Source organism: Oncorhynchus kisutch, linkage group LG21 (genome assembly GCF_002021735.2).
Source record: "Oncorhynchus kisutch isolate 150728-3 linkage group LG21, Okis_V2, whole genome shotgun sequence".
Classification (NCBI taxonomy): Eukaryota; Metazoa; Chordata; class Actinopteri; order Salmoniformes; family Salmonidae; genus Oncorhynchus; species Oncorhynchus kisutch.
In genome coordinates this window covers 16,530,296-16,557,970 of record NC_034194.2, presented here as the reverse complement: position 1 = coordinate 16,557,970, position 27,675 = coordinate 16,530,296, and the positions used below count along the sequence as shown (strand labels likewise).

General features: G+C 42.8%; 1 protein-coding gene across 1 annotated transcript; it reads left to right on the top strand.

Moving 5' to 3' along the window:
* Positions 1–726: 726 nt before the first annotated feature.
* LOC109866684 (probable E3 ubiquitin-protein ligase RNF217) lies at positions 727–25,122 on the top strand. Its single transcript, XM_020455470.2, has 6 exons — positions 727–1,949; positions 15,762–15,983; positions 16,313–16,477; positions 17,645–17,846; positions 19,050–19,121; positions 20,812–25,122. Exons 1-6 carry the CDS (start codon positions 1,038–1,040, stop codon positions 20,886–20,888), a joined length of 1,650 nt encoding a protein of 549 aa, XP_020311059.1. The 5' UTR covers positions 727–1,037; the 3' UTR covers positions 20,889–25,122.
* Positions 25,123–27,675: the final 2,553 nt, after the last annotated feature.

Below are 27,675 nucleotides of genomic sequence, written 5' to 3'. Positions count from 1 at the left end.
CTGAATTTCTCCCTCTCTGCACTGTATATTAATCATGCATATATAAAACGCAGCCCCAAGGGTCCATTTGGCATTGGAAAAAAATCGACTAATTTGACCACAGGGTTGATTCAGCACGTATCCATTTAGCCCTGGTGGCCTAATATGAAGGTAATTTTGCCCTGAAGCCCTTCTGCTGAAAACTGTACAGTCTGCACATATGCTTGTCTTTTTTACGTTTTCTATATCGACTTGCAAACCAGATTTCCTCTGTCGCAGTTACATATCCTAAATGCAAATTCCCCAGTTGTGATGTTGTGTTATAGACTATACTACCCTCTTCTGTTGACTGTTGATGTTGTCAGTGTGCCACTGGACCACACATGTATTGCTGATGATTATTTCATTGGCAAATACATAAATGGAATAAATATATTCAATTGTGAAATGAAGTGCCATCATTTTCCGATGTTGAATTGTTTTATTGAAAGCGTCTAGTAGCCTGAATTGGCAAGTGTCATGGTAGAAGGTATTATAATCTGACCAAATATGGATATTATAATTGGAATACCGTAATTTTCTCCAACTCTTGAGGTATTCCTCAATTTGTGGAATCAAAATGTTGTCCTTTATGATTTATGGCATCAGGTGCGTCCATAGATTGATTAGGTGCGCCCTTTGTGCACAATTGCGTATAAATGACAGATCATACAGTGCCAGATTGTTTCTACCTTGGTTGGAGGTAGCTTGTCGCTGGGCAGACAAGGATCCCCCAGACTGCACTATCAAAGTAAAATAAAACCAAAACGTAATAGGTGGATATGTATGAAACCTTCTTGCTTATTTTTCATTGACAAATGCGCTGCCGTTTGCCACAGCCAAAGAGCTGGATGTTTGGATGAAGTCAAACAGCTACCACGTTACGGATTTATTTTCTCCCACACGCAGACCCGGAAGCAGAACTACAGACGTGGGCTTTGTTTTGTTTTGTTAGTATCTGGACTGGAGTTGGAGGGGAAGCGACAACGTGTGCATGGTCGGGGAGTTATACCTTGGGAATGGAAGATGAACACATTTCTCTCAATGTTTACAAGTGTACAATGCCTAGTTTTGTCAGCAGTTATGACGAAGAGACAGTCTGCAATCCATCAGAAGTGTTTGATAAAGTTGAGACATCAGGCACAGATTTTATTCAAGATGCCTGGGAAACAAAGATCCGAGTACAAGACGGGGCATCGGAGACGCACAAACACAGACCTGAGAGAACGAGTTGTAAAGAAAATGTTGAAGGATACAGTTTCAGAAAACCGACTGCAGTGGATATTTTGAGGAATTTCGGGACGACGAGATCCCCCCCGAATTCCAATAACAATTCAGCAGATGACCAAAAAGAGCCAGAGGATGCCGTGGTAGAAATTGTTTTAAATGAACGAACTGATTGTGTGGACCTTGAAAAGTCAAGTGGTAGTGAAACGAAGGGTGGAGAAGAGCAAATCGCAGATCACACAGAGGGATTAACGTCATCCGATTTGGATGAAGTCGATGTAACAGATTCTGACGAAATTTGTGAAAGTAGCAGGGCTGACGACGATGTCGTACAGTTGAAGGAACATGTTTACTGTACGGTATACTGTATTGCAAACGATAACTACAGGAAACCGGCTGACAATGCCGGAGAACACCAATATAATGGGGCGATAACTCCGTCAACATCAAACGTCGCCACAGAGCCATCCACAGATTTGCAGCAGCAGAGCGATTTGGAACTAGGCCACCCCTCTGTCCCGGAGCCATACACCCTATCGAACCTGATTGATCCTAGAACTCTGAACAACTTTTACAACGGGGATTACAATGTATCAATTGTCTTGACCTGTCGCATCTGTCTGGACGACAAGCACATAAAGCCGCTACATTGTTGCAAGAAGGCTGTCTGCGAGGAATGCCTGAAGAGATACATCAGTTCACAGGTATAAACCTGGCATCACAGTTCACTGAAGGCTGTCTCCAGCGTCACATGTTTTCTATGTCAGGCCGTCTGGATGAAGTGTGTGTGTGTGTGTCTCTGTGTGTGTGTGTGTGCGTTCAATAGACACAGGGTAAATCCGCAACCCTTTTGATTTAAACGAAACCTTCCATACATAGTTGCCCATTGTAGAGGTGCTAAGAGAAAGGTCTTTTTTGGACCTGAATGCCAAAACATTCAAGAGATAAGGTGCTCAAAGGTGACCCATTTTGCATACCCCACTATAACCATGAGACACCCATGTCTTCCTCATTGGAAAAGATAAACGGTTGAGATTGACATAATTTAAAAGCTTTAGTGTTGTCAACATTTTATAATTTCTTGAGAATTTATTTTTGTAATTTTTTTTGAATGCATTTTTTGAACCTTTTAATGTAATCAAATCTAATGTTATCTAAAAATGCGTAAAAGGCGATTTGTTTTCTTCATATTTGTATATATTGTAGCTTTGACCCTATTTCACATCATCTGAGGTTTTTGTGGTGTCCCCCCCCATCGGTCGATACACAACATTCTCTTGAATACAGGTTAGGTGTCATGTTTTGGCTGATAAATGTACTCAAATAGTAAGAAAATAGACATTTCAACATTCAAATCGTACCACAAAGACGGTTGGAGTTCCAGACAACATGTTGTTTTAAATTATACTGTCAATCCCCCATAGGAAACCTATTGAAATCACACACCATTTAGGTTGTTGGCTAGAGCGAAGTAGCCAAGACCAGTGTAGGCCCATTTGCTATTTAACGCAACAGGTTTTGTGAAAAAAAACTATTGGTAGAGTTGAAAATGCGATAGATACACATTAAATTTTAAATTTTTATTCGGTACATGAAAACCGAAGGGAAGCATTACATTTTATGTGCACTACGTCATGACGCACTGCTTTTTATCTGCATAAAGTCTGGTAGAAACACACCACTGGTGGGAAAAATGCACATATTCTCTTCATGCGGAAATTAGAATATTCCCATGAAAATCTGTCGCCAATTTGATGGAAATGTAGCTAGTGACACAGAAAGAGATCGGGCCTATACATATTCAAACGAGGCCTACCTGTTGTGATTATTGTGGGTTTTCACAACACAAATGTATGTTTACCTTCATTGGATTAGCTTTGGGATCATTTGAGACACTCCCTAGCTCATTGCCATGTCAATAGCTTATCCAGATGCAGTATGTAGTGGTATGTAGACATTTGGCTGCCTGTGTCTTACTGTATACCCAATGGGAGCGTTGGTCCATGTGCTCAGACTAGTTACCACGAGGAGGAACACCTGCTGGGGCAGTCAGCTGGGAGAGTACTGGGGTCTAGTATTACACTGTACACCATGTGCTCAACTACCTGAGGTAGACCCAGTCAAAATAGTCTGTCTCCGCTGCAGCCTGGAAGAGAGACAAGTAATTGGGATGTAGGTTAGTATAGTGATAAATTAACAGGTTTAACAAGTTTCCATCTTAGTGTTAGTGTTATGCCTATGTGTCAGTATTTTGCTGGGCTGCTTGTGGAGAAGGGATGGAAGGAATATCCCATTGTGTTGTAACTGTGCTGCCTGCCTCAGCCATTGTTTTCCTTGTTTAGGGAAGCCATGTGCTTCCTGCTTGCTGAACCTACTGGCTCCTCATGTAAGGAACAATCTGCGACAGTGCTGTGCTATGGAATTCAACAGGATAACTAGGCCCAACTCTGAGCTACTGAGTGTAAAGTGAAGGGATATGTTAGGCATTCCCCAGAGAATGTATCCGTGTCCCTGTCTATCCTTGAATAAAGTGTGGGATGACTGTGTGGGATGACTATGGTATACAACGTTTCTATGGACGGCGAACACAGAAAACCTGTGTGTGGTGTCTGTGGGTGGTTTGCACAGATATGGAGGATGTAGAAAAAACAAGTAAAGAAATTGACTAAAGAAATTGTAACATCAGTGAAGGCACTGACTGACTGCCTGCAAAATGGATTTGTTGGCTGAGTGCTGTGGGTGTGCTGTCTATCCTCAAGGCTGATGGCAGCAGCGGAGGTAGGGTTAGAGATTGTAATATGTGGCTGTAATTGATAGCCTAATCCAGGGGTTCCCCAGCGTTTTTCACAACCCCGCGATGTAAAAAAATAAATATATAATTAAAGTCATGTGATCAACGGCCAATGTTTACTTTAATAATTGTGGCTATGAGAGTCTATTACAAATCAGTCTGACAGTACTTTTGACCGTATTTCAATCTGAAAGTAGGGTTTGAAGTGACTGGAATGCATCAGAAAGGTATTGGGAAGTTCAGAAAATAATCAGGCAATAATGTTGTATGATCTTCTGTGTAGAAAATATGTTCATTTTCCACAATCTGATTTAGTGCCTGCCCATTGGGCAAAGACTTAATTTCAACCCCAAACATCTGTGATGACGTTGAATCAATGTGCAAAAACTGATTGGATTTGCAAAGAGTCAATAGCGTAGCCCAAATTTGAACATAAATCCAATGACATGGTGACATTTGTTGTTGATTTCACATTGAATTTGTTAGTTGACAACTCAACCAAATGCATACAAAATTTCCACAATTTTACTAACTTACAGTTCATATAAGGAAATCAGTACATCAAAAATACATTCATTACGCCATCGTTTATGGATTTCACATGACAGCCATGTGAGCCAGGCCTACCCACTGGGGAACCAGGCCCAGTGAAGCAGAATTAGTTTTTCCCCACAAAAGGGCTTTAATACAGACAGAAATACTCCTCAGTTTCATCAGCTGTCTGGGTGGGTGGCCCCAGACGATCCCGCAGGGTAAGAAACCGGATGTGGAGGTTCTGTGCTGGCGTGGTTATGGTCGTGAGGCCAGTTGGGCGTACTGCCAAATTCTCTGAAATGACATTGGAGGTGGCTTATGGTAGAGAAATTAACATTCAGTTCTCGGGGAACTGCTCTGGAGGACGTTCCTGCAGTCAGAATGCCGATTGCACACTCTCTCAACACTTTAGACATCTGTGGCATTGTGTTATGTGACACAACTGCACATTTTAGAGTGGCCTTTGATCTTTGATTGTCCCCAGCACAAGATGCACCTGTGTAATGATCATGCTGTTGAATCAGCTTCTTGATATGCCACACCTGTCAGGTTGATGGATTATCTTGGCAAAGGAGAAATGCTCTCTAAAAGGGATGTAAATAAATTTGTGCACACAATATGAGGGAAATATGTTTTTTTTGTGGAAAAAATATGTGGGATCTTTTATTTCAGCTCATGAGGTAAGGGACCAGCACTTTACATGTTGCATTTATATTTTTGTTCAGTGTAAATCAAAACTACACGTTGTGCTGGGTGATCTAGTACTCTGTGTTCTAATGGGTCCTGTGCTTGTTGGCACTGTAGAGTGAAACAGGACACACGTACACGTTCCAGAGTGTCTTATCTTTCAGTAATAGGGTCCTAATATTTTGTAGCTTCAACCGTTCAAAAGATACAGCCTCATTTGTAAGAAGAAAGCAGACCTCTAGCGGCTACTGGAGGTTACTGCCGTAACCCTGGTTCTATGAACAAAGTGTGATTATTATTATTTTTTATTTTTTTCAGGGTTTCAAATCAGGCGACCCCACATGTGGCCGCGACCCCTAGCTTGGAAAACGCTGGCCTAATCACAGAGCTCTGTCCCTGTAGCACCTAATGAAATCCCGTTGCTCTTCCACGAGAGGCTGTGTGCTGCTGTGTGTTCTCTCTGAAGACGATGTCAGTTGGCCACCAAGACGGATCTTGTTATTGTCGTCTATGTAGCATCAGATTGCAGACTGTTCCTTGACTCAAATCCAATTTAGTCCTTGACTCATCAAGGTCAGGATAGGGACTGATACAGCACAAGAGCATTTCCATGTAAAAGACCCATCAGCGCCAACATACGAAGTTCATAGGAAGGGGGTTTTAGAAAACGTCTTCCAGAAAATGTCTTAAAAGGTATCAGAAATACATCAAAACACAATGATGTTGACGTAAAGACCCTACCAACTCATATCAACACTTATGTTTAGTTTTGGAGAAATTGTTTACCTTCTGTACGTTTAAGAAATGTTGCCTTGTGCCTTGAATTCTGTTACCAAAAGCCCTCATATTTTTGCATTGTAATTTCAGAAAATGTTCATGATACAGTATATCTGCACTAGTAGTGGGAGGATAGTGTTTCACAGTATTACTTACCCGCAAGTGTTGTGATTAGCTGTGATATTCGCCTATTGATTTCTCCTGCTGGAGCGGCATCTGTTGTCAAAATGGGAAAGCTGTTTTGACTTTGTGGTTATCTGGTGGAAATCGGGTAAAACGGGAAAAAATTGTACACTGTTCGTTCAGTTTTTGTGTATTTGAGAAAGCAAACACTTAATATGGTAGGGAATCATTGTACCTTCTAAATCTCTGTGAAATGTATTTTCAATAACAAGCCTCATGCACGAGTCTCCGCCATGTTACCGGGAAATGGGATGCCATGTTACAGGGGAGATTTGTTTTTAATGCAGCTTAGTGCTATTGCAATTCACCTAGCTTCCACATACTGTAGGGGAGAAATTCTAGGTGTAGCACCTTTTAAGATATTTTCTCATTTCTCTCCCTCATGAGGAGGGAGGATAATGAAGTTCACAGAAGTAAAAAGTAATAGTAGACCTACCAATTAGTTAGTGATTTTACTGATATCAAATTTGTTTATGAATTATTAAGAGATTAAAACTTGTTTCTGTTACCACGTCGGCAACAGAAATACTGCAACTAAATTAGCCTCAATGGGAAATTATAATAGTCACAAACCACAGTGGGGTCACCTGCTACTGTTGTCCCTTCCACTTGCATACGGTTATGTTCAGCTCATAACTGTTTTCTTTCTTTTGTCTGGCGGTCAAACCAAGTGTCTTCGTCTGGACAACCCCTCTCTATCTCTCTCTCTCTGCTTTTCTCTGAACCTACCATGTTTCACAAGTTTGGACAGTACAATACATTACTGAGTACAGCACAGTACAGTACAGTGAGCAGAGCACAGCAGTACAATAGAGTACATGAAGGAAAAGTCGAGTAGAGAACACTATGTTGTACTCTACTATACTGAACTATACTCTACTTTACTGTACTCTACTGTGCTCTGCTTTGCTGTGCTGTGCTGTGATGTCCAAACTTGTGAAACATGAGGAGAATAACGTTCTTATGCATATCTGTGTAGTACAGATCAGGGACCCATGATGTAATTCCGTTACCATAATTCTGTTACCGGGTGTAAATCCATTTCACTTATTGTAGTTCAATAACCAAAATACATTTTGTTCAAACTCTTGGGTCAATAAGTATTCAACCGCTTTGTTATGGCAAGGAAGTTCCGGAGTAAGAATTTCACCAACAAGTCACACAATAAGTTGCATGGACTCACTCTGTGTGCAATAATAGTGTTTAACATGATTTTGAATGACTACCTCTTCTTCGTACCCCACACATGTAATTATCAGTAAGGTCCCTCAGTCAAGCAGTGAATTTCAGACACAGATTCAATCGCAAAGACCAGGGAGTTTTTCCACTGCCTCGCAAAGAAAGGCACTTATTGGTAGATGGGTAAAAATACTAGAAAGCAGACAATGCATATCCCTTTGAGCATGATGAGGTTATTAATTACACTTTGGATGGTGTATCAATACACCCAGTCACTAGAAAGATACAAGCGTCCTTCCGAACTCAGTTGCCGGAGAGGAAGGAAACTGCTCATGGATTTCACCATGAAGCCAATGGTTCACAAGTTAATGGCTGTGATAGGAGAAAACTGAGGATGGATCAACAACATACTCCACAATACTAATACTAACCTAAATGACAGAGTGAAAAGAAGGAAGCCTGTACAGAATCAAATATATTGCAAAATGTGCATCCTGTATGCAATAAGGCTCTAAAGTAAAACTGCAAAAAATGTGGCAAATAAATTATGTCCTGAATACAAAGTGTTATGTTTGGGGCAAATCCAACACAACACATCACTGAGTACCACTCTTCAAATGTTCAAGAATGGCAGTGGCTGCATCATGTTATGGGTATGCTTGTCATCGACAAGGACTAGGGAGCTTTTTAGGATAAAAAATAAATGGAATAGAGCTAAGCACATGCCAAATCCTAGAGGAAAACCTGGTTCAGTCTACTTTCCAAAAGACACTGGGAGACATTCACCTTTCAGCAGGACAATAACCTAAATCAAAACGCCAAATATATAGTGAAGTTGCTTACCAAGACAACATTGAATGTTCCTTAGTTGCTTACTTACAGTTTTGACTTAAATCGTCTTGAAAATCTATGGCAAGAAAAAGGCTGTCTAGCAATGATCAACAGCCAACTTGACAGAGCCAGAAGATTAAAAAAATAACAATAATGCAAAATGTTGTACAATCCAGGTGTGCAAAGCTCTTAGAGACTTATCCAGAAAGACTCACAGCTGTAATCGCTGCCAAAGGTGATTCTAGCATGTATTGAGTCAGGGGTGTGAATACTTAGGTAAATTAGTTATTTCTGTATTTCATGTTCAATACATTTGCAAAAATGTATCAAAACATGTTTTCCCTTTGTCATTATGGGATATTGTGTGTAGATGGATGAGGGAAAAAAGTAATACATTTTGAATTCAGGTTGTAATTCAACTAAATTAACAAAAAGTCCAAGGGGTATGAATACTTTCTAAAGGCACTGTAACAGAGTTTTTCGAAAACGTGGTCACATAACAAACCTTAAAGAGATTTTACAGTAATTCCGTTACTAAAGTGTACATCTGCACAGTTCTTCCGCCAAATTAGCCTTTGTACATTTTTCAGTGGAAATTGTTCAAAGTAGTCCCGTGTGCATGGAGTTGTATGGTTTGTTAAACATAGAAATGTGTGTTTTTTTGTTTGGCATACATTTTAATTGAGAGAAGAAAAAAAAAATGGGTCAAAGAGTAATTCCGTTACCGTGGAATTCCTCCATGTTCACATGGGCTTCTTTAGGGATGAATTGGCAAATTCAATTGTTTCCAGGCTGTAATGAGCAGGCTGAGGGTTTCAGGGGCAGCAGCACAGTCATCCTGTCCAACCATAATTTATGTGGTTTGCTGCTGCTACTGCTCACAGTGATATTATTATGCTATAATAGCTGTATAATTCAAAATGTGCCCAATTGATTAGGCACTGTGTGGACATTGTTGTGTCTAATGGATGTAATTGGAGAATGACAGGGCCCTTTGTTCTACTGTTAGGGTTTGTCTTGCGTTCTTTGGCTTGGCTTTGGCAGTTATGAATCTGCTAGTGCTAACCTGTAAAACCTGCCTGTTGAAATGGTTCTCCTGCGCCGAACAAAGTGTAATGTCTGTTACAGTACATTAACACGTTAAACACAGTAACTTCAACTGCTTGCTTCATAAAGTGGCAGTGTCTGTCATGCCTATTGCTTTTCAGTGCATTAAACCTTGATTTAGAGGATTTGCTGTTGGCTCTCTTAGGCTCAAATGCTCTCAGACTTGTGCACTGGTTTCTAAGCGTTTCCAGTGACCTGTGGACAGTACATTCTATGATTCAAAGAGTTTTAGGCATTCCTTGCTTTGTGTGAATTCTATGGATCCTATCCTACAGTTTAGGCATAGTTGCTCTCCAAAACTTGTCCAATAATTGGTCAAAGTTTTCTGTCTCAACCGATGTGGGCTTGAAGTACACGCCTACCAGCTCTTGAGTCCTACAGTGTCTTTTCTTCTCCCTTTGGAGGAGTTCTGATAGCTGCTTTGCCTGCAATGATTAAAACTGTCATTGCTTTTAATATCTGTATTTGTATTCCTGTTAGGGTGACATCTGGTCTGATGATAAAAGCCTGTATGTCTTATAGTCTGATTATAATAGGCTGTGTGAGGGGCCTCCCAAGTGGTGCAGTGGTCTAAGGTACTGTATCGCAGTGCTAGCTGTGCCACTAGAGATTCTCGGTTCGAGTCCAGACCGGGAAACCCATGGGGCGGCGCACAATTGTCCCAGCGTCGTCCGCGTTAGGGGAGGGTTTGGCCGGCATCGCACACTAGCGACTCCTGTGGCAGTCCGTGCGCAGTGCACGCTGACACGGTCGCCAGGTGTACATTGTTTCCTCTGACACATTGGTGCGGCTGGCTTCTGCATTAAGCGGTCGTTGTGTCAAGAAGCAGTGCGGCTTGGTTGGGTCATGTTTCGGAGGACGCATGGCTCTCGACCCTCACCTCTCCCGAGTCCGTATGGGAGTTGCAGCGATGAGACAAGACTGTAACTACCAATTGGATACCACAAAATTGCTCTCATTTCATGTGATGCTGCCAGATCAAAGGGATGGAAATACAAATAGTTCAATCTCCTCACCATGTCTTGGGTGTAAAAAGGCACTGCATTTTAAAAAGCCTAATTTAAATGGCTAATTCTTCATATAATCGAGCCACAAGCGTATCCTCAGCTTTCTGAGCCCTGTCACAGCCGAGCCATGTATTGTCTACTTCCAACTCGTTTTTTCCCCTTTTGGTTGATTACAACATATTATTACTTCCTATTTCCTTTGATTAAGGGACTCGTTGTTATTGGCTCGCCATCTTTATACTGTAGAGGAAACTCCTATCAGGCTTAGTCTGTCTAATTGTGTTAAATAAACATGCCTCAATGAATCTCAATGAGAAGAGGCTGATAAGTAGTTGCGTGCCGGTCAGTCTTTGACGATTGCAATGTTCTGACCTTCTGCCAGGATCCAGGAAGGACGTTATCCTGCCCTCTAGATCCGGTGTGATGCCACGTGTCTCAATCCTGTCCCTCACATTGGCTCAGAGGCGTTACATACATGAGCTTGGCATACCACTGGTTTGTCATCCCTGTCAGAGAATATGAAGACTTTCCTCTCAGTACATATCAAAGTATTGCAGATGCTGCAAGACACATTGTTATTCGCTTGTCTTTTTGCATGGTTACTTAATAGTATCCCTAACATGTTATTATGACGAACACGGACAGTAGAACACTGGTAGGGACGTGACTGATTATCCAAAGCTGTGATCAAACCGACGCTGAACGTTTGAGTATCTGTAGATTCACGTCAGCATTGCAAATCGTTTCATGAGCATAGCTGAAGTGTGACATAGCATAAGGAAGTATAGAAGGGGCCACTCTAGGTATTATTCATTGTGTTGCTTCTTGCTGCCCATTGTCACGTTGCTACCAGTCTTATCTTGTGCCACTCCTCTACTAAAGCTGGTTCCACCGGCTCAGGCTGAACACCATGGACAGGTGTGTGTGTGTGTGTGTGTGTGTGTGTGTGTGTGTGTGTGTGTGTGTGTGTGTGTGTGTGTGTGTGTGTGTGTGTGTGTGTGTGTGTGTGTGTGTGTGTGTGTGTGTGTGTGTGTGTGAGTGAGCAATGGACAGTGAGAAAGAGACCTCTAGCCCGGGGGGGTCGCCTGAGGACAGAAGCCTAATAAAGTTAATCTGTACCTCTGGTCATTAGTGAAATCAGGGCTAAAATTAGGCCTAATAAAGGGATGAAAACGCACTCCCGGAGATCGCTCATTATTATCCCTGCTAGACTGTGGTGGACTACAGTTTCTCCTCTGCTCACATGTGTTTGGCTCTGAAGCAGCAGGGCAGTTATACTAGGCTCCCGAGTGGCGCAGCGGTCTAAGACACTGCATCTCAGTGCTAGAGGCATCCAGGCTGTATCACAACCGTTCGTGATTGGGAGTCCTATAGGGCGGTGCACAATTGGCCCAGCGATGAACTAAGGACACGCATCTGGCTCTATTACAGGGGAAGTTGGGAGTTTACATGCACTTAGTTTGGAGTCACTCCACAAATTTCTTGTTAACAAACTTTCGTTTTATCAAGTCGGTTAGGATATCTACTTTGTGCATGACACAAGTAATTTTTCCAACAATTGTTTACAGACAGATTATTTCACTCATAATTCCCTGTATCACAATTCCAGTGGGTCAGAAGTTTACATACACTAAGTTAACTGTGCCTTTAAACAGATTGGGAAATTCCAGAAAAAGATGTCATGGCTTTAGAATATTCTGATAGGCTAATTGACATCATTTGAGTCAATTGGATGTGTACCTGTCGATGTATTTCAAGGCCTAACTTCAAACTCAGTGCCTCTTTGCTTGACATCATGGGAAAATCAAAAGAAATCAGCCAAGACCTCAGACAAAAATTGTAGACCTCCACAAGTCTGATTCATCCTTGGGAGCAATTTCCAAACACCTGAAGGTAACACGTTCATCTGTACAAACAATAGTACGCAAGTATAAACACCATGGGACCAATCAGCCGTCATATCGCTCAGGAAAGAGATGCATTCTGTCTCCTAGAGATTAACGTACTTTCGTGCGAAAAGTGCAAATCAATCCCAGAACAACAGCAAAGGACCTTGTGAAGATGTTGGAGGAAACCGGTACAAAAGTATCTTTATCCACAGTAAAACAAGTCCTATATCGACATAACCTGAAAGGCCGCTCAGCAAGGAAGAAGCCACTGCTCCAAAACCGCCATAAAAAAGCCAGACTAGGGTTTGCAATTGCACAGTGGGACAAAGATCGTACTTTTGGAGAAATGTCCTCTGGTCTGATGAAACTGTTTGGCCATAATGACCATTGTTTATGTTTGGAAGAAAAGGGGGAGGCTTGCAAGCCGAAGAACACCATCCCAACCGTGAAGCACAGGGTTGTGGGGCTTTGTTGCAGGAGGGACTGGTGCACTTCACAAAATAGATGGCATCGTGAGGTAGAAAAATTATGTGGATATATTAAAGAAACATCTCAAGTTAAAGCTTGGTCGCAAATGGGTCTTCCAAATGGACAACGACCCCAAGTATACTTCCAAAGTTGTGGCAAAATGGCTTAAGGACAACAAAGTCAAGGTATTGGAGTGGCCATCACAAAGCCCTGACCTCAACCCCATAGAAAATGTGTGGGCAGAACTAAAAAAGCATGTGTGAGCAAGGAGGCCTACAAACCTGACTCAGTTATACCAGCCAATGGGCCAAAATTCACCCAACTTATTGTGGGAAGCTTGTGGAAGGCTACCTGAAACGTTTGACCGAAGTTAAACAATTTAAAGGCAATGCTGGGAATGTGATGAAATAAATAAAAGCTGAAATAATCATTATCTCTACTATTATTCTGACATTTCACATTCTTAAAATGAAGTGGTGATCCCAACTGACCTAAGACAGGGAATTTTTTACAACGATTAAATGTCAGGAAATGTGAAAAACTGAGTTTAGATGTATTTGGCTAAGGTGTATGTAAACTTCTGACTTCAACTGTATTTGCAGAATTTAGCCATTTAAATGAGGCTTTTTAAAATACAGTGTTGTTAGGGGTAGGCCGTCATTGTAAAACATACTTTGTTCTTAACTGACTTGCCTAGTTTAATAAAGGTTAAATCAAATAAAAACTAAAAAAACAGCACTAGACCACTAATGGTATGCCCTGGCGAAATCCAGGGGCACACTGCTCTTGGAGGGGAAGGTAGATGTAATAGGCCTATATATTTTTCACACCTTGCCACTGCTCGCTCTAGTGTCCCTGCCGTGTTGGCTGACAGGGTCACTGTCCTGTGGCATGGTTGATGGGTGTAGAGTTGGGCTCCAGGGTCGCCCAGGGGACACCCTCGTCACTGGGCACTACCTTCACAGGTGGCTACTCTCTTACTGACTGTCTCGTCTCATCAGCATCACAGCCTAGCTCGTCCTAAGCCTGTGACCTTGTCTGTGCAGGTTTAGCCAATAGCTGGGAATTCCCAATGCAAGTCACAACACAAACTTCCCACATATTCACTTCCTTTTATTTACACACACAGTAGTTATTAGTGATGGGGGGAAAATATTGTCAGTCACATTTTTCAAAATAATTTTTCAACAATATTATATTAACTTTGGCTCAAGGTATTGATTTGTAAAACAAAAAATGCTACTGTGGGTAGCGTTAGCTAGCGCTAGTCATAGTTCCGGGAAAGAACAGTGTATTATTGATATCCCACTGTTTCACCAGATTATCATCTCAGTTGCACTGTGACTCCTCTTTCTTGGAGAGTTTTCGATCAGCTATCTCTAAAGAACAGTCTGTGTTTTGTTCTCACTTCAGGCCTACCTAGTTCTGACCACCAACCTCTCATGTGAGCTCATTGGGCAACAATGGCTGAGCTGCTGCTGCAGTGCACTTAGCAACCCCAGAGCAGAACAGAGTAGACAGCCTGGCCCTGAGGAACTGAGCTGAGTGCAGGGCCAGTAACAGCCCATAGGGCCAGAGGTCAGACTGTCATAGTGTTAGGAGCCTGCTCAGTCTGCTGGGCATTACCCCAGAGGTATGCTGTGTCACTCTCTAGTCCAGGGGTAGGCAACTAAATTCAGCCGTGGACCGTTTTTTGTCAGAACAGATGGTCGGGGGGAGGGGGGGGGGGCCTTGGAGCATAATTATAATAATTTGTACACTACAAATTGACCACAAATAAGGCCAAAAAGAGATTTGAAAATAACAATATTTTCCTAACTTGATTACATAGAGACATGATCACATTTTTTATATATATATATATATATTTCTGGGAATACTTGGGAACAGATTTCCTAAATTAAGCACATTTTTTGCTGGATTCCTGGTGATTTTACAGTGTATTTTGACAAACATAAAAAAAAACATTGTTTTAAAACTCGTGTGTCAGTTTTGGCCCACCTGTTGCTGACCCCCTGCTCTAGTGTCTGCTTAGTCTACTGTATGTACTACAGGCCTAGCCAGCTGAGGATTAGTTAGATCAGAGTAGCAATACTGTGTACTAATCCTCTGGGAGGCCTGGACCTGGCCTGCCCTTCTGTCTGTACCATGCCTTCGTTGGTAGTGGGGTGGGGGATAAGACTCTCACTGAGACCTTGTACTAGGGCCCTTCTTCCTCTGTTGTTTTCCACAGCTGTAGTAGTAGGCCACTACTGTTGTTCATGGAAGCCTTCCAGCTTCACCCAGGAAGTCCCAGTCTGACACCACATCAACGTGAACAATGTGGGCGGAATGAGACCTTATTGATACAAAGAAATCTCTCCTCACTCCCTGCTCTACTCCTGCCTCTGGGAACCAGTGGAGGTCACAGAGGAATGAGAGCATTGAGAAAGACCCCCCCCCCCATTCACACACTCACACACACAGTATTTATATTATAAGGGTATTATGGTAACAATTAACTTTGACTTATGTCAGTTAGCCTACAGTACCTGCCAGGCCATGTACAATGAGTGTATAAAACATTAGGTACACCTGCGCTTTCCATGACAGACTGACCAGGTGAAAGCTATGATCCCTTATAGATGTCACCTGTTAAATCCACTCCAGTCGGTGTAGATTGAAGGTAAGGAGACCGATTGTAAAGAAGGATTTTGAATCCTTGAGACATGGATTGTGTATCATTCAGAGGGTGAATGAATGTAAGTGCCTTTGAACAGGGTATTGTAGTGGGTGCCAGGTGCACCGGTTTGAGTGTGTCAAGAACCGCAACGCTGCTGTATTGTATGTAATTGTATTGCTTTGTCTACCCTTCATCTTCATAACACATTACGCAATCCAGTAGCTTCATGTATTGACAATATTTGATAACCGGATCTAAGGCCAATGACAATGTGTTTTCATGTAACGTATGACCACCGTCCATTCGGTAGATGATCCTAATATGTCATACAGCATTCTGTAGAGTAGATCATGAACCATGTCTCTCTTCATTGATCTGTGTAATGTCTATGTCTGCCCCAGGTTAGGGTGGGCAGAGCGGACATCGTGTGCCCCATCACGGAGTGCAGTGGTTACCTGGAGGAGAGCCTGGTGGTGTCCCACCTGGGCAGCGAAGAAGTGGCTAAATACAAGTACTTCCTGGAGTTGAGCCGGGTCGACTCCAGCACCAAACCCTGTCCCCAGTGCAGCCAGTTCACCTCGCTGAAAGGACGCACCCCCAGCAAGGCAGACCACAAATACAAGGTGAGAGAGTGGGACTATGCTGTTCTGAGATCAGATATTATACAGAAGGACTGAGCCCAAGTAAAAGGTGAGTACAGGGCCTCTGCTGTTTCTAGCACGAACCCTGATATTATACAGTAATAATAAGAAAATATCTGAATAACATATGTCTTTCTGAAGAATGCATATAATCTTGTGTACTGCTTTGGGAAACGCTTGGGTTCCTTAAATCATCGACAAAGTGCATCATTGTGCATAATTAATGATGGAGGCTTTAGTCTGTGCAGACAGGCACATCTATGCACTGTATGCCGTGCATCTAGCCGATCACATGTCTATGCCCTCTGCAGATCCAGTGCACCAAGTGTCAGTTTGTGTGGTGTTTCAAGTGCCAAGCCCCATGGCACGACGGTTTGAAGTGCCGGGACTACAGGAAGGGGGACAAGCTGCTGCGTCACTGGGCCAGCGTCATCGAGCACGGCCAGAGGAACGCCCAGAAGTGCCCCCGCTGCAAAGTGAGTGACAAGGCCAGGAGAGTTTACAAAAATGGCTAACCTTGCTCCTTGAGGGAGATTTAGGTCGACAGTTTTGCAGCAAAACGATGGTCCTTAAAGGGTGTTCACTTGACTAGGAAGGTGGTGTTTAAAGTGAGCAAACACAGCAAGCCCTGTATCTCAGAAAAACCTGCTAATTGTGTTTAAAGAATCTCAAGAGAGGACCGACAGTTCTCCAGCCCTTTATGTCTACATCAGGTTGTTAGAGATGTGCTTTTCAGGTGTTCTCCAGCCATGACAGTGTTCTCCAGCCATGACAGTGTCCTCAGTGCATGTTCTCTCTCTCTCTCTCTCTCTCTCTCTCTCTCTCTCTCTCTCTCTCTCTCTCTCTCTCTCTCTCTCTCTCTCTCTCTCTCTCTCTCTCTCTCTCTCTCTCTCTCTCTCTCTCTCTCTCTCTCTCTCTCTCTCTCTCTCTCTCTCTCTCTCTCTCTCTCTCTCTCTCTCTCTCTCTCTCTCTCTCTCTCTCTCTCTCTCTCTCTCTCAGAGCTTCAGACACAGGGTTAGGAAAGAGAGAGACAGAGAGATATTGTTGTTGTCTTTGTCTCCCTAGTCCACTTGTAACGATGGCTAGAAATGAAGCATTCCAGGAAGTCATAAGACTGAGCCTGGGGGCAGAAAGTCCATACCAAATTAGATTTAGTGAGCCACATCAGCTCTTTGTTTCATGAACAGTGATGGGCCTTTTGGAGAGCAACAACAGCAAACACAACACAGGACTGCTGATTCTTCAAGGTGTTGGGATCCATCACTGATGTGTAGGCTGTGAGCTGGCTGTCTGTCCATGGCAGCACTCTCCTCTCAATGTACTGTCAGTCGGCATGAGTCAGGGAGAGGGGTTGAGTGAGGCTCAGATATCAGGACAAAATGTTTCATTATTTTTCCTTAAAACAAGCCAAAACACTTTGTCCACCACACAGCTTGAAGTATAGGCTACAGTCTGTGTTTTATATTCTGAAAAGACCTTCGATGAACTAACTGATAGTCTCGTAATTGCTACATATTCTCAAGAGTTATTCATTTGTGCAGAAGTTAGGATCTCACTTGAGACGAACAACGACTTCTAAAGGCTTTATAAATGGAGCATTTATGAAGTCATATGTCACTCCCCGATGATGTCACGCTCCCCAGATCCACATCCAGAGGACGGAGGGCTGCGATCACATGAACTGCACCCAGTGCAGCACCAACTTCTGCTATCGCTGTGGGGAGAAGTACCGCCACCTGCGATTCTTCGGGGATCACACGTCCAACCTCAGCGTGTTCGGCTGCAAGTACCGCTACCTTCCTGAGAAGCCCCACCTCCGCCGGCTGGTCCGGGGGTCCGTGTGTGGTGAGTCTACCCAGCCTCAGCCCGGGCCCCAGAGGCCCTTAAAGCCTTCATAGAAGGGACACATTGGGATTCACTAAGTTATTAACCATTACCTTTTATGGTTATTATTATTAGGTGATCAAGCAATCAGTAGCCTCTGAAAATCTGGCATATAGAAAATATAGACCCTCTAGTGCTGATTTAAAAAGATGCTCTGATTAGCAATTGTAATTTTTTGGCCTTATGCCTGACTGCTGAATGTAGTTATGACACTTCCTGTGACTTTCCTCCTTTGTCTCTGTGATCAGACTCAGAGAGATAGATAGGCAGGCGGGGGCGACGAGGAAACTTCAATTACCATGTGGGTGGCCTTTCATCCTCTTAATCAAATCCCGCTGCTTATGAATAATTCACACAATAATGAAGACGATCAAAACGGCATGTACTAGCTTGTTGCTGCTGATATGACTCTTTCATAAACCTGTTTTCACTATACAATTACTGCCTCTGCTAAAAGTTTGCATTGTTGTCACGGCTCTGAAGTTAGAACAATACCGGCGTACTATAGTAGCAACCACAGAGGTTTGCATGACCCTTATCAGCAGAACGTCCTTATCTGAGGTTACGCGTGTCTCTGTGACCCTGCCTGCCGTCTCTGAATAGTAAACAGCTCTCCCGAGAGATGCAGTAGCTTTCTAAGAGGTGTTCTGACTGCAACTCGGTGTCTGTCGTATCCCCAGGGGCTCAGGCAGTGTGGCGTGTAGTGACATGCGGGGCCTCAGCTGTTGCTCCCCGAGTGGGGTTAGCTAAAGTTAGTCAGAGGCTGCAGGTTGCCAATGGAAACATCTGACACACGGTTGACTGTGGGCTAATGTGGCCTTCAGAGGGGCTCCAACACCCCTCTCTACCTTCTATTAAGGCACTGCTCACACAACTCACATTCTATTGTTTTGACAGCCTTGACAATGTTTCCCCCATATGCAGGCGCAATACTACAAACAACTATCTTTGTTTTTATTAGGAAGACCCCATCCGCCCCCCCCCCCGTAATTGTGCAGGATCCTATTTCAACCAATGTTTGATAGCCTGTTGAAAATGTTGATGTGCTGTCTACGAGGCTGCTATTCCAAACTCCCCTGTCCTCCCCATGCATTTTCATGTGTGTACTTGTCCTGACCCGTTATGAACATCTGTGTTGTCTCTTCTGTCTTCCTCCAATCCCAGTAAGTAAAGTGGTGGTGGCCCCTGTTGTCATAGTCCTGGTGATGGTGGTTGGAGCCTTATCCCTGGTCGTAGGTAAGCACTGTTACATCCTGTTCTAATCCTCAAGAGAACTTGACACATTAGATAACCAGTGGTGCTTTAGATATAATCTATAATGTGTTACTTTCTCTTGGGTCAGGTAGGTACATGTAGTGTGACTCGGCTTGTTCAGTGGCTGTGGTGTGCTGGCGAGGGCCACCTGTGTCTTGGTGTAAACAGATAGAAGCGGCTAAGTGTCTGCTTGTTCAGATAGCTCTGCGACACTGGGCGGTGGGAGGATGACACGCTGATATAAAGCTGTTGACAGTCACTTGTTAATCCGGCAAAATTTGAAATGTCGTTATTTACGTTGGATAAAAGTAAACACTCTAAGCTATATCACACAGTGCAGTTGAGGAACAATGGGAAAGTAATTCTGCTTTGATAGTTGATGAACTTGTTATCCCACCTTTGAGAAAATGGCCCTTGAATGTTTTGCTACACCTACTGGAGAGCTCCCCTTTGTCTACACCCATTCAGCATCGTTCACGCCCTCTTAAGACTTAGCCCCACCCATCTCTTTAAGGATTCTCATGTGAGGTCATGTGCTAAACAGAGTGAGTAAGGTGGTGTAGTAAACAACCGAAGATTTCAAACTCCAGGTAAAAAATACACTTTATCTAGTCCTTGGCCTATATCCTAGTCTGACTTTTGTGCAGGTCATGTTGTTCTTCACATTACGGCAGGGTAGCCTAGTGGTTAGAGCGTTGGACTAGTAACCGGAAGGTTGCAAGTTCAAATCCCCAAGCTGACAAGGTAGAAATCTGTCGTTCTGCCCCTGAACAGGCAGTTAACCCACTGTTCCTAGGCCGTCATTGAAAATAAGAATTTGTTCTTAACTGACTTGCCTAGTTAAATAAAGGTAAAATATATATATATTTCTTTTAATACCATCTCTGGTAAACACACACTATATAAAATAAAATCTACGTTTATTTGTCACATGCACAGGATACAGAAGGTGTAAATGGTACAGTGAAATGGTTACTTGCATAGTAGCAATATCAAAATAGAAAGCTTCCAGATAAAAAATATTGTACACTGAACAAAAATATCAAATGTAAAGTGTTGGTCCCATGTTTCAGGAGCTGAAATAAAAGATCCCAGAAATGTTCCATACGCCCAAAAAGCTTATTTCCCTCAAATGTTGTGCACAAATGAGTTTACATCCTTGTTAGTGAGCATACCTTTGCCAAGATAATCCATCCACCTGACAGGTGTGGCATATCAAGAAGTGGATTAAAGGGAAAAGGGGATACCTTGTTAGTTGTACAACTGAATGCAATGAAATGTGTCTTCCGCATTTAACCCAACTCCTCTGAATCAGAGAGGTGCGGAGGGCTGCCTTAATCAACATCCACATCTTCAGCGCCCGGGAACAGTGGTTTAACTTCCTTGCTCAGGGCAGAGCGACAGATTTTTACCTTGTCAGCTTGGAGATTTGATACCGGCTACCTTTCGGGTTACTGTCCCAACGCTCCTACCGACCAGACTACCTGCCCCCCCTTCACAGCATGATAATTACGCAGGTGCACCTTGTGCTGGGGACAATAAAAGGCCACTTCCTTGTGGGAATTGTCACATAATTTGCATGCATTAACTGTCAGTCATTTCACTGAGTTTACTGCTCGCTCTATATATTAACCTGCCTGTTCTCTCCTGCTCTGCTCCGGTCTCTTCTCAGGCCTCGTGGCCTTCCCTATCTACTACATCTGTAAGAAGAGACGGAAGCGCACCCAGGGGACAGGCCGCTGGCTCTGAGCTGAGGACCATGACAGTGTGGTCAGGACCCTGCTCCAGAGGCGTGGCCCAGCGAGGGGACACAGGGTTGGGGGAGGGGTCCTTCCAACACGCCCCACTAGTTTCTAGCCCCAGCCTGAGAAGAACCATGCTTTAGAGTAGGCTCCTCTCTCTACTTTATGTCCACCACAAAACTGTCTGTGGCTCCTCCTCCAGCCTGTGGATCTGAAGGCTCACAGAGCAGTCTACTACTGTTCCCTCCCACTAGTGACCAGGATTGCTGAGGAGAGGCCAACTGACAGGCAGGTACAGCCTCTGGTATCAAGAAGCCACTCAATTTCTTTTAGAAAAGTTTGAGGTTATTTATTGAATGGTTTTTAGTACTGTTGTTTGGTTTTGTTTTTTTGTCTGGGCTCATATAGCATGGATAGTGAAACAAAAACACATTGGATAGAATGGGAAAGAGTCCCTCAAGGTGTGTGGGTGAGTTTATCACCATTCTATTCGTTACGCGTACAGTAGAATGCCTTTTGCGGACCTGCAAATATCAGGGATTATATTGTGGTGCATACATAGATAGTTACATCACATCAAGAAATTGATTTCTCATTGTTAAGGACCAATCCCTAACTGTTTCCTGTAAGTGAGATTCCGGCTCCATTCAGCCGCTTCCACCCCTGCCAACCTCGGAGTGCTGTGCCCGCACACACACACACACACACACTGGTATTTGCATCGTCAACAAAATGCATTTAAGTATTTTTCATTGTAGAAAACAATGGGGGCAGCACTGTTGAAATAACTGCTGTTTGATGCCTAGTAATCATTTATCAATAATCTCATCCATACTTGCAAAGTAGGGTTTTACCCTATCTCTGTTTTACTAAGTGTTCTATTGTCCTAAATTATCCAGACAAATGTGGTCCAATTTAACGAATGGGAGAAGTCTTTAGTGTTCACAGACAATAACCGAAAAGTGCTTCATGTGCCGCAATATATTTATATGTTTTGAAAATGTACATTGGATACATTTTCTGCCTCCTTCAATGGTCAAAATCAGATGTTTTCTGTGAGAATAGATCTAAAAACACATTTAAAACATATCTGTGGAGGACGGACCAATGGACAGACAGACCGTAAGAACCGTAAATGATCCAGAAGTCATGGTTTTGTTATTTACCTTGAGGAGCCTATTTAAGGAACTCACTTTCAAACTCACTAGATTGCTTGCAACAACCACTTTCCCATAGTCTTCCATTATTTAAATCTAGTTAAAGTGTCATACATGCTATTTGTATATGAATGTGTCCATGAAGTTCATACTAGTCATGTCAGGGGTTTTTGTTCACATCAAATGTGTGGCTTGTAATCTCGGTGTCTTGACATCATTAATAATTAACTATCGTCCATTCTCCATTTTAATATAAAACACTGATTACAATAGGGAATGGTAATTAACCTAACACCAAGTCAATTTGTGCACAACATCAGCACAGGAAAAACAGTCGTGTTTGTAACACAGATGACAATCAAGTATCTCTTAGACTTTAAAAAAAAAAGTGGCCTTTGATGTAAGTACCTTTTTGAAAGCCACACAATAGACCTGGAGCTGTGCCAGGGAATCTTAAAAGGATGTAACTTGGCAACATTGGGCCTGTCCAACATCTTCCCCCCCTATCCCCCCAAATCCCCAACCTTCTCACTGTGGGCACTGTATATATCAGACATTCATCTCTGCATGGATTATTATTGTGTTATTAATGACACAGACTATGATGATGATGATGATGATGATGATGATGGAGATCGATGAATGCTCGGTCACTACTTACCGTGTGGACTTCAGTTACCACAATGTCAAAGGTCATGGACAGAATTTGAACTCTATTAGGCTTTTGTAATTAATCTCAGGGAGCATTCTGTTACCATTCTCCACGGCTGTCTTTCCCTGCATGCTCCTGTAGCTGCCACTGTACTATGTGATCAAAACCTGTCACACATATTGTTTGTTTTTACATGGTTTTAAAGATGTATCTTACCTGACGCCAGATATAATTTTGACAATTTTTCTCACCAAGTCATCACCTGGATAATACAGTTGAAGTCGGAAGTTTACATACACTTAGGCTGGAGTCATTAATACTCATTTTTCAACCACTCCACAAATTGCTATACAAACTATAGTTTTGGCAAGTTGGTTAGGACATCTACTTCGTGAATGTCACAAGTCATTTTTCCAACAATTGTTTACAGACAGATTATTTCACTTATACTTCACAGTATCACAATTCCAGTGGGTCAGAAGTTTACATACACTAAGTTGACTGTGCCTTTATATAGCTTGGAAAATTCCAGAAAATTATGTCACGACTTTAGAAGCTTCTGCTAATTGACATAATTGAAGTCAATTGGATGTGTACCTGTGGATGCATTTCAAGGCCTACCTTCAAACTCAGTGCCTCTTTGCATGACATCATGGGAAAATCAAAAGAAATCAGCCAAGACCCCAGAAATTCTTTTGTAGACCTCCACAAGTCTGGTTCATCCTTGGGAGCAATTTCCAAATGCCTGAAGGTACCACGTTCATCTGTACAAACAATAGTACGCAAGTATAAACACCATGGGACCACGCAGCCATCGTACCGCTCAGGAAGGAGACGCGTTCTGTCTCCTAGAGATGAACGTACTTTGGTGCGAAAAGTGCAAATCAACCCCAGAACAACAGCAAAGGACCTTGTGAAGATGCTGGAGGAAACCGGTACAAAAGTATCTATATCCACAGTAAAATGAGTCCTATATTGACATAACCTGAATGGCCGCTCAGCAAGGAAGAAACCACTGCTCCAAAACCACCATGAAAAAGCCAGAATAGGGTTACAACTGCACAACTGCACATGGGGACAAAGATCATACTTTTTGGAGAAATGTCCTCTGTTCTGATGAAACAAAAATAGAACTGTTTGGCCATAATGACCATTGTTATGTTTGGAGGAAAAACGGGTAGGCTTGCAAGCTGAAGAACACCATCCCAACCGTGAAGCACAGGGGTGGCAGCATCATGTTGTGGGGTGCTTTGCTGCAGGAGGGACTGGTGCACTTCACAAAATAGATGGCATCATGGGGTTGGAAAATTATGTGGATATATTGAAGCAACATCTCAAGACATCAGTCATGAAGTTGAAGCTTGGTCGCAAATGGGTCTTCCAAATGGACAATGACCCCAAACATACTTCCAAAGTTGTGGCAAAATGGCTTAAGGACAACAAAGTCAAGGTATTGGAGTGGCCATCACAAAGCCCTGACCTCAATCCTCTATAAAATTTGTGAGCATAACTGAAAAAGCATGTGTGAGCAACGAGGCCCAACGAGGCCTAACCTGACTCAGTTACACCAGCTCTGTCAGGAGGAATGGGACAATATCCGCCCATAATAAATTTATTGTGGGAAGCTTGTGGAAGGCTACCCGAAGCGTTTGACCCAAGTTAAACAATTTAACAGCAATGCTACCAAATACTAATTGAATATATGTAAACTTCTGACCTACTGGGAATGTGATGAAAGAAATAAAAGCTGAATAAAATTATTCTCTCTACTATTATTCGGACATTTCACATTCTTAAAATAAAGTGGTGATCCTAACTGACCTAAGACGGGGCATTTTTACTAGGATTAAATGTCAGGAATTGTGAAAAACTGAGTTTAAATGTAGTTGGCTAAGGTGTATGTAAACTTCCAACTTCAACTGTATATTAAGATGCCATTGTTTGATGCCACTTTTAGTGTATACATGTTACATTTTAATCTGACATCGGATTGGGTAGGTGGAGGATCCACCTCTGACGTCTGAACTCGCCAGGGGGCTTATCGGCTGGCTGAAGCCCCTATTCGTGCCATTGTGGCCTGGTTACCATAAAAATATGACTGGTGCCTTTACAAAGATCATTGATATAGGCTTGACAGTCTCATCTCTGCTCCAAAAACATCTGTAGCACAACTGAAATGGTACATTTCTCCTGATCTACCCATTGTAGATGTCAATTATCTAGTAGTTTAAAGCTACAACAACACCAATAGTCGTTTTTCATGTATTGGTTGGTTTATGAAAATCAAATGCACAGATTTGTATTCTACTTTTGTTTGTGGTTCTTCTGTGCTGCTGCACCACTATCTTCACAGTTCATGTCATTCACGTTTAGCTGTTTGTGTCAGATGTAATTGTGGAGTCATTAAAAAGTGATGGTTAAAACGCCAAAAACTTGTCTTTTTTTTTTGTGTGAACAATTGTTTTTATTGGATCACGTCAAAGGCAATCCAATCAACAAATTAACCTTGGGGAATTGGTCACGATGCAGACAATTACATTGATGGAAGCTACGATCTATAGATATGCAATATTAAAGCTGATCTACCTCCTAAAGAAAAGAGTTATAATAATCTACCTTCTTCCTGTATTAAGCCAGGTAAACCAATTGATGGCTCAACAAAAACACTGTCTTGCACTTACCAACTGTGATGTATAGTTTTTAAAGATCTCTGGCCCTTCCCTCCCTGACCAAACCCCATTCCATCCATCCACAAAGATGTCCTATTCAGAAGTTGTTTTTACAGAAACATGATCACCCTTTATTTCCGTTAGTGTTTGCCCCCTCTGAGAGTAGCCTACACCACACCAGCCCGGCCAAGCTGTTTTGTTATCTGTCCTGTCCACTCTATCTTCCCTGGATGGACAGACACAGGATAAGTCCCAAATGGCACCCTATTCCCGTTATAGTGCACTACTTTTGACCAGGGCCTATAGTCGACCACTACAGTATATAGGGTGGCATTTGGGATGCACATGCAGCTCCCCAACTTCATGTGACCTAACCGGGGCCAGTGCTTACTCAGCAATACATAGCTCTGGGATCAGCTGACCTTGCAGCTGTGGTGGCCACTGAGAAAGTGAGTCATGACTTCTAGCTGGTTATGGACCCACAGGTCAAGAGGAGGATTCCTGGGGGATGGGGAAGTAGTTATAACAGGGCCTTCAAACAGCCAAGCTCTGTGGCTGTGGACTCAGCTCCCAGCTGGTTCCTTCCTTCCAATCGGGATCATCTGATTTATTGTGTGTGATTAGAATGCTGTGAACAGCTGTGTAAATATACAGCACTCCATATCAAACAAATTCAACAACACAGAGGCTCAGCAGAGCTGAAAAAGCTATGAAATATACAACACATTTAATGAGAATTGCCTGTAGTTAGTGGTTATGCTTTAGCAATATTACATACAGTAGTAATATAGGCTTTTGTTGCTGTTCTGTCCGATGCAAGGGCCTCATGTCACAATAATAAACCAATGTGATCTGAATAATTGTTAATCATAATGAAAATTCCATTCAGTCAATTGAATATCCTGCCTCCTGTTTCATTCTGTAATGTGGCCTTGATGTCTGTCTGTGGGACTGTTTCCTCATGGTGTGGGGCTGTGCTCCTCTGTCTTCATACTAGCTGACACAGACATCCTGTTGACAGAGCTAAGACAGAATAAGACTTGGCAGAGCTGCAGAGGGGAGCTCAGCTACCAGTACTAGTACATACCACACTGATTCCTGGTACAGCATGAAATAAAGCACACCCATATTAAAACTCCCAGTGAATTACAGAATTTCATATGGTGTTTTGATAAGACAGGGAAACATTTAATCTTTAAAATCCGTTTGAAATTACTTTCACGGAAAGATTACAGCTTCAGAATGGAAGGTTTTTCAAAAACACATCAGAGCTGAAAAGAGCAGCTGCTGCTTTGAGGGAGATGTGTTCAGTGCTGTTTCTAGGCATAAGCGGTATAATCGGCTTTTTTGTTTGTTTTGGAAGTAAGTCGGGGTCTCAACTTTGTAGATACACTATACAGTATATACATAAGTATGTGGACAGCCCTTCAATTTAGTGGATTCGGCTATTTTAGCCACACCCATTGCTGACAGGTGTATAAAATCGAGCACACAGCCATGCAATCTCCATAGACAAAAATGGCAGTAGAATGGCCTTACTGAAGAGCTCAGTGACTTTCAATGTGGCACCGTCATAGGATGCCACTGTTCAGAAAGTCAGTTCGTCAAATTTCTGGCCTGCTAGAGCTGCCGCGGTCAACTGTAAGGGCTGTTACTGTGAAGTGGACATGTCTAGGAGCAACAACAGCTCAGCCACGAAGTGGTAGGTCACATAAGCTCACAGAACGGGACCGCCAAGTGCTGAAGTGTGTAGCGAGTAAAAATCGCCTGTCCTTGGTTGCAACACTCACTACCGAGTTCCAGGAAGCAATGTCAGCACAATAACTGTTCATCGGGAGCTTCATGAAATGGATTTCCATTCCACTTATATAAGCCTAAAATTGCCATGCTCAATCCCAAGCATCGGCTGGAGTGGTGTGAAGTTCACTGCCATTGGACTCTGGAGCAGTTGAAACGCGTTCTCTGGAGTGATGAATCAGGCTTCACCATCTGGTAGTCCGATGGACAAATCTGGGTTTGACGGATGCCAGGAGAAAGCTACCTGCCCTTATGAATAGTGCCAACTGTAAAGTTTGGTGGAGGAGGAATAATGGTCTGGGAGTATTTTTCATGGTTCGGACTAGTCCCCTTAGTTCCAATGCAGTGAAATATTAATGCGACAGCGTTCAATGACATTATAGACAATTCTGTTCTTCCAATTTTGGGGAAGGCCCTTTCCTGTTACAGCATGACAATGCCCCCGTGCACAAAGTGAGGTCCATACAGAAATTGTTTTTTGAGATCGGTGTGGAATAACTTGACTGGCCTGCACAAAGC

Excerpts from the sequence above, each read along its gene's own strand:
- LOC109866684 (XM_020455470.2), top strand. The coding sequence starts at position 1,038 with ATGGAAGATGAACACATTTCTCTCAATGTTTACAAGTGTACAATGCCT. Across the intron at positions 15,984-16,312 it reads AGGCAGACCACAAATACAAG|ATCCAGTGCACCAAGTGTCA; the intron begins GTGAGAGAGTGG and ends TGCCCTCTGCAG. Across the intron at positions 19,122-20,811 it reads AGCCTTATCCCTGGTCGTAG|GCCTCGTGGCCTTCCCTATC; the intron begins GTAAGCACTGTT and ends GTCTCTTCTCAG.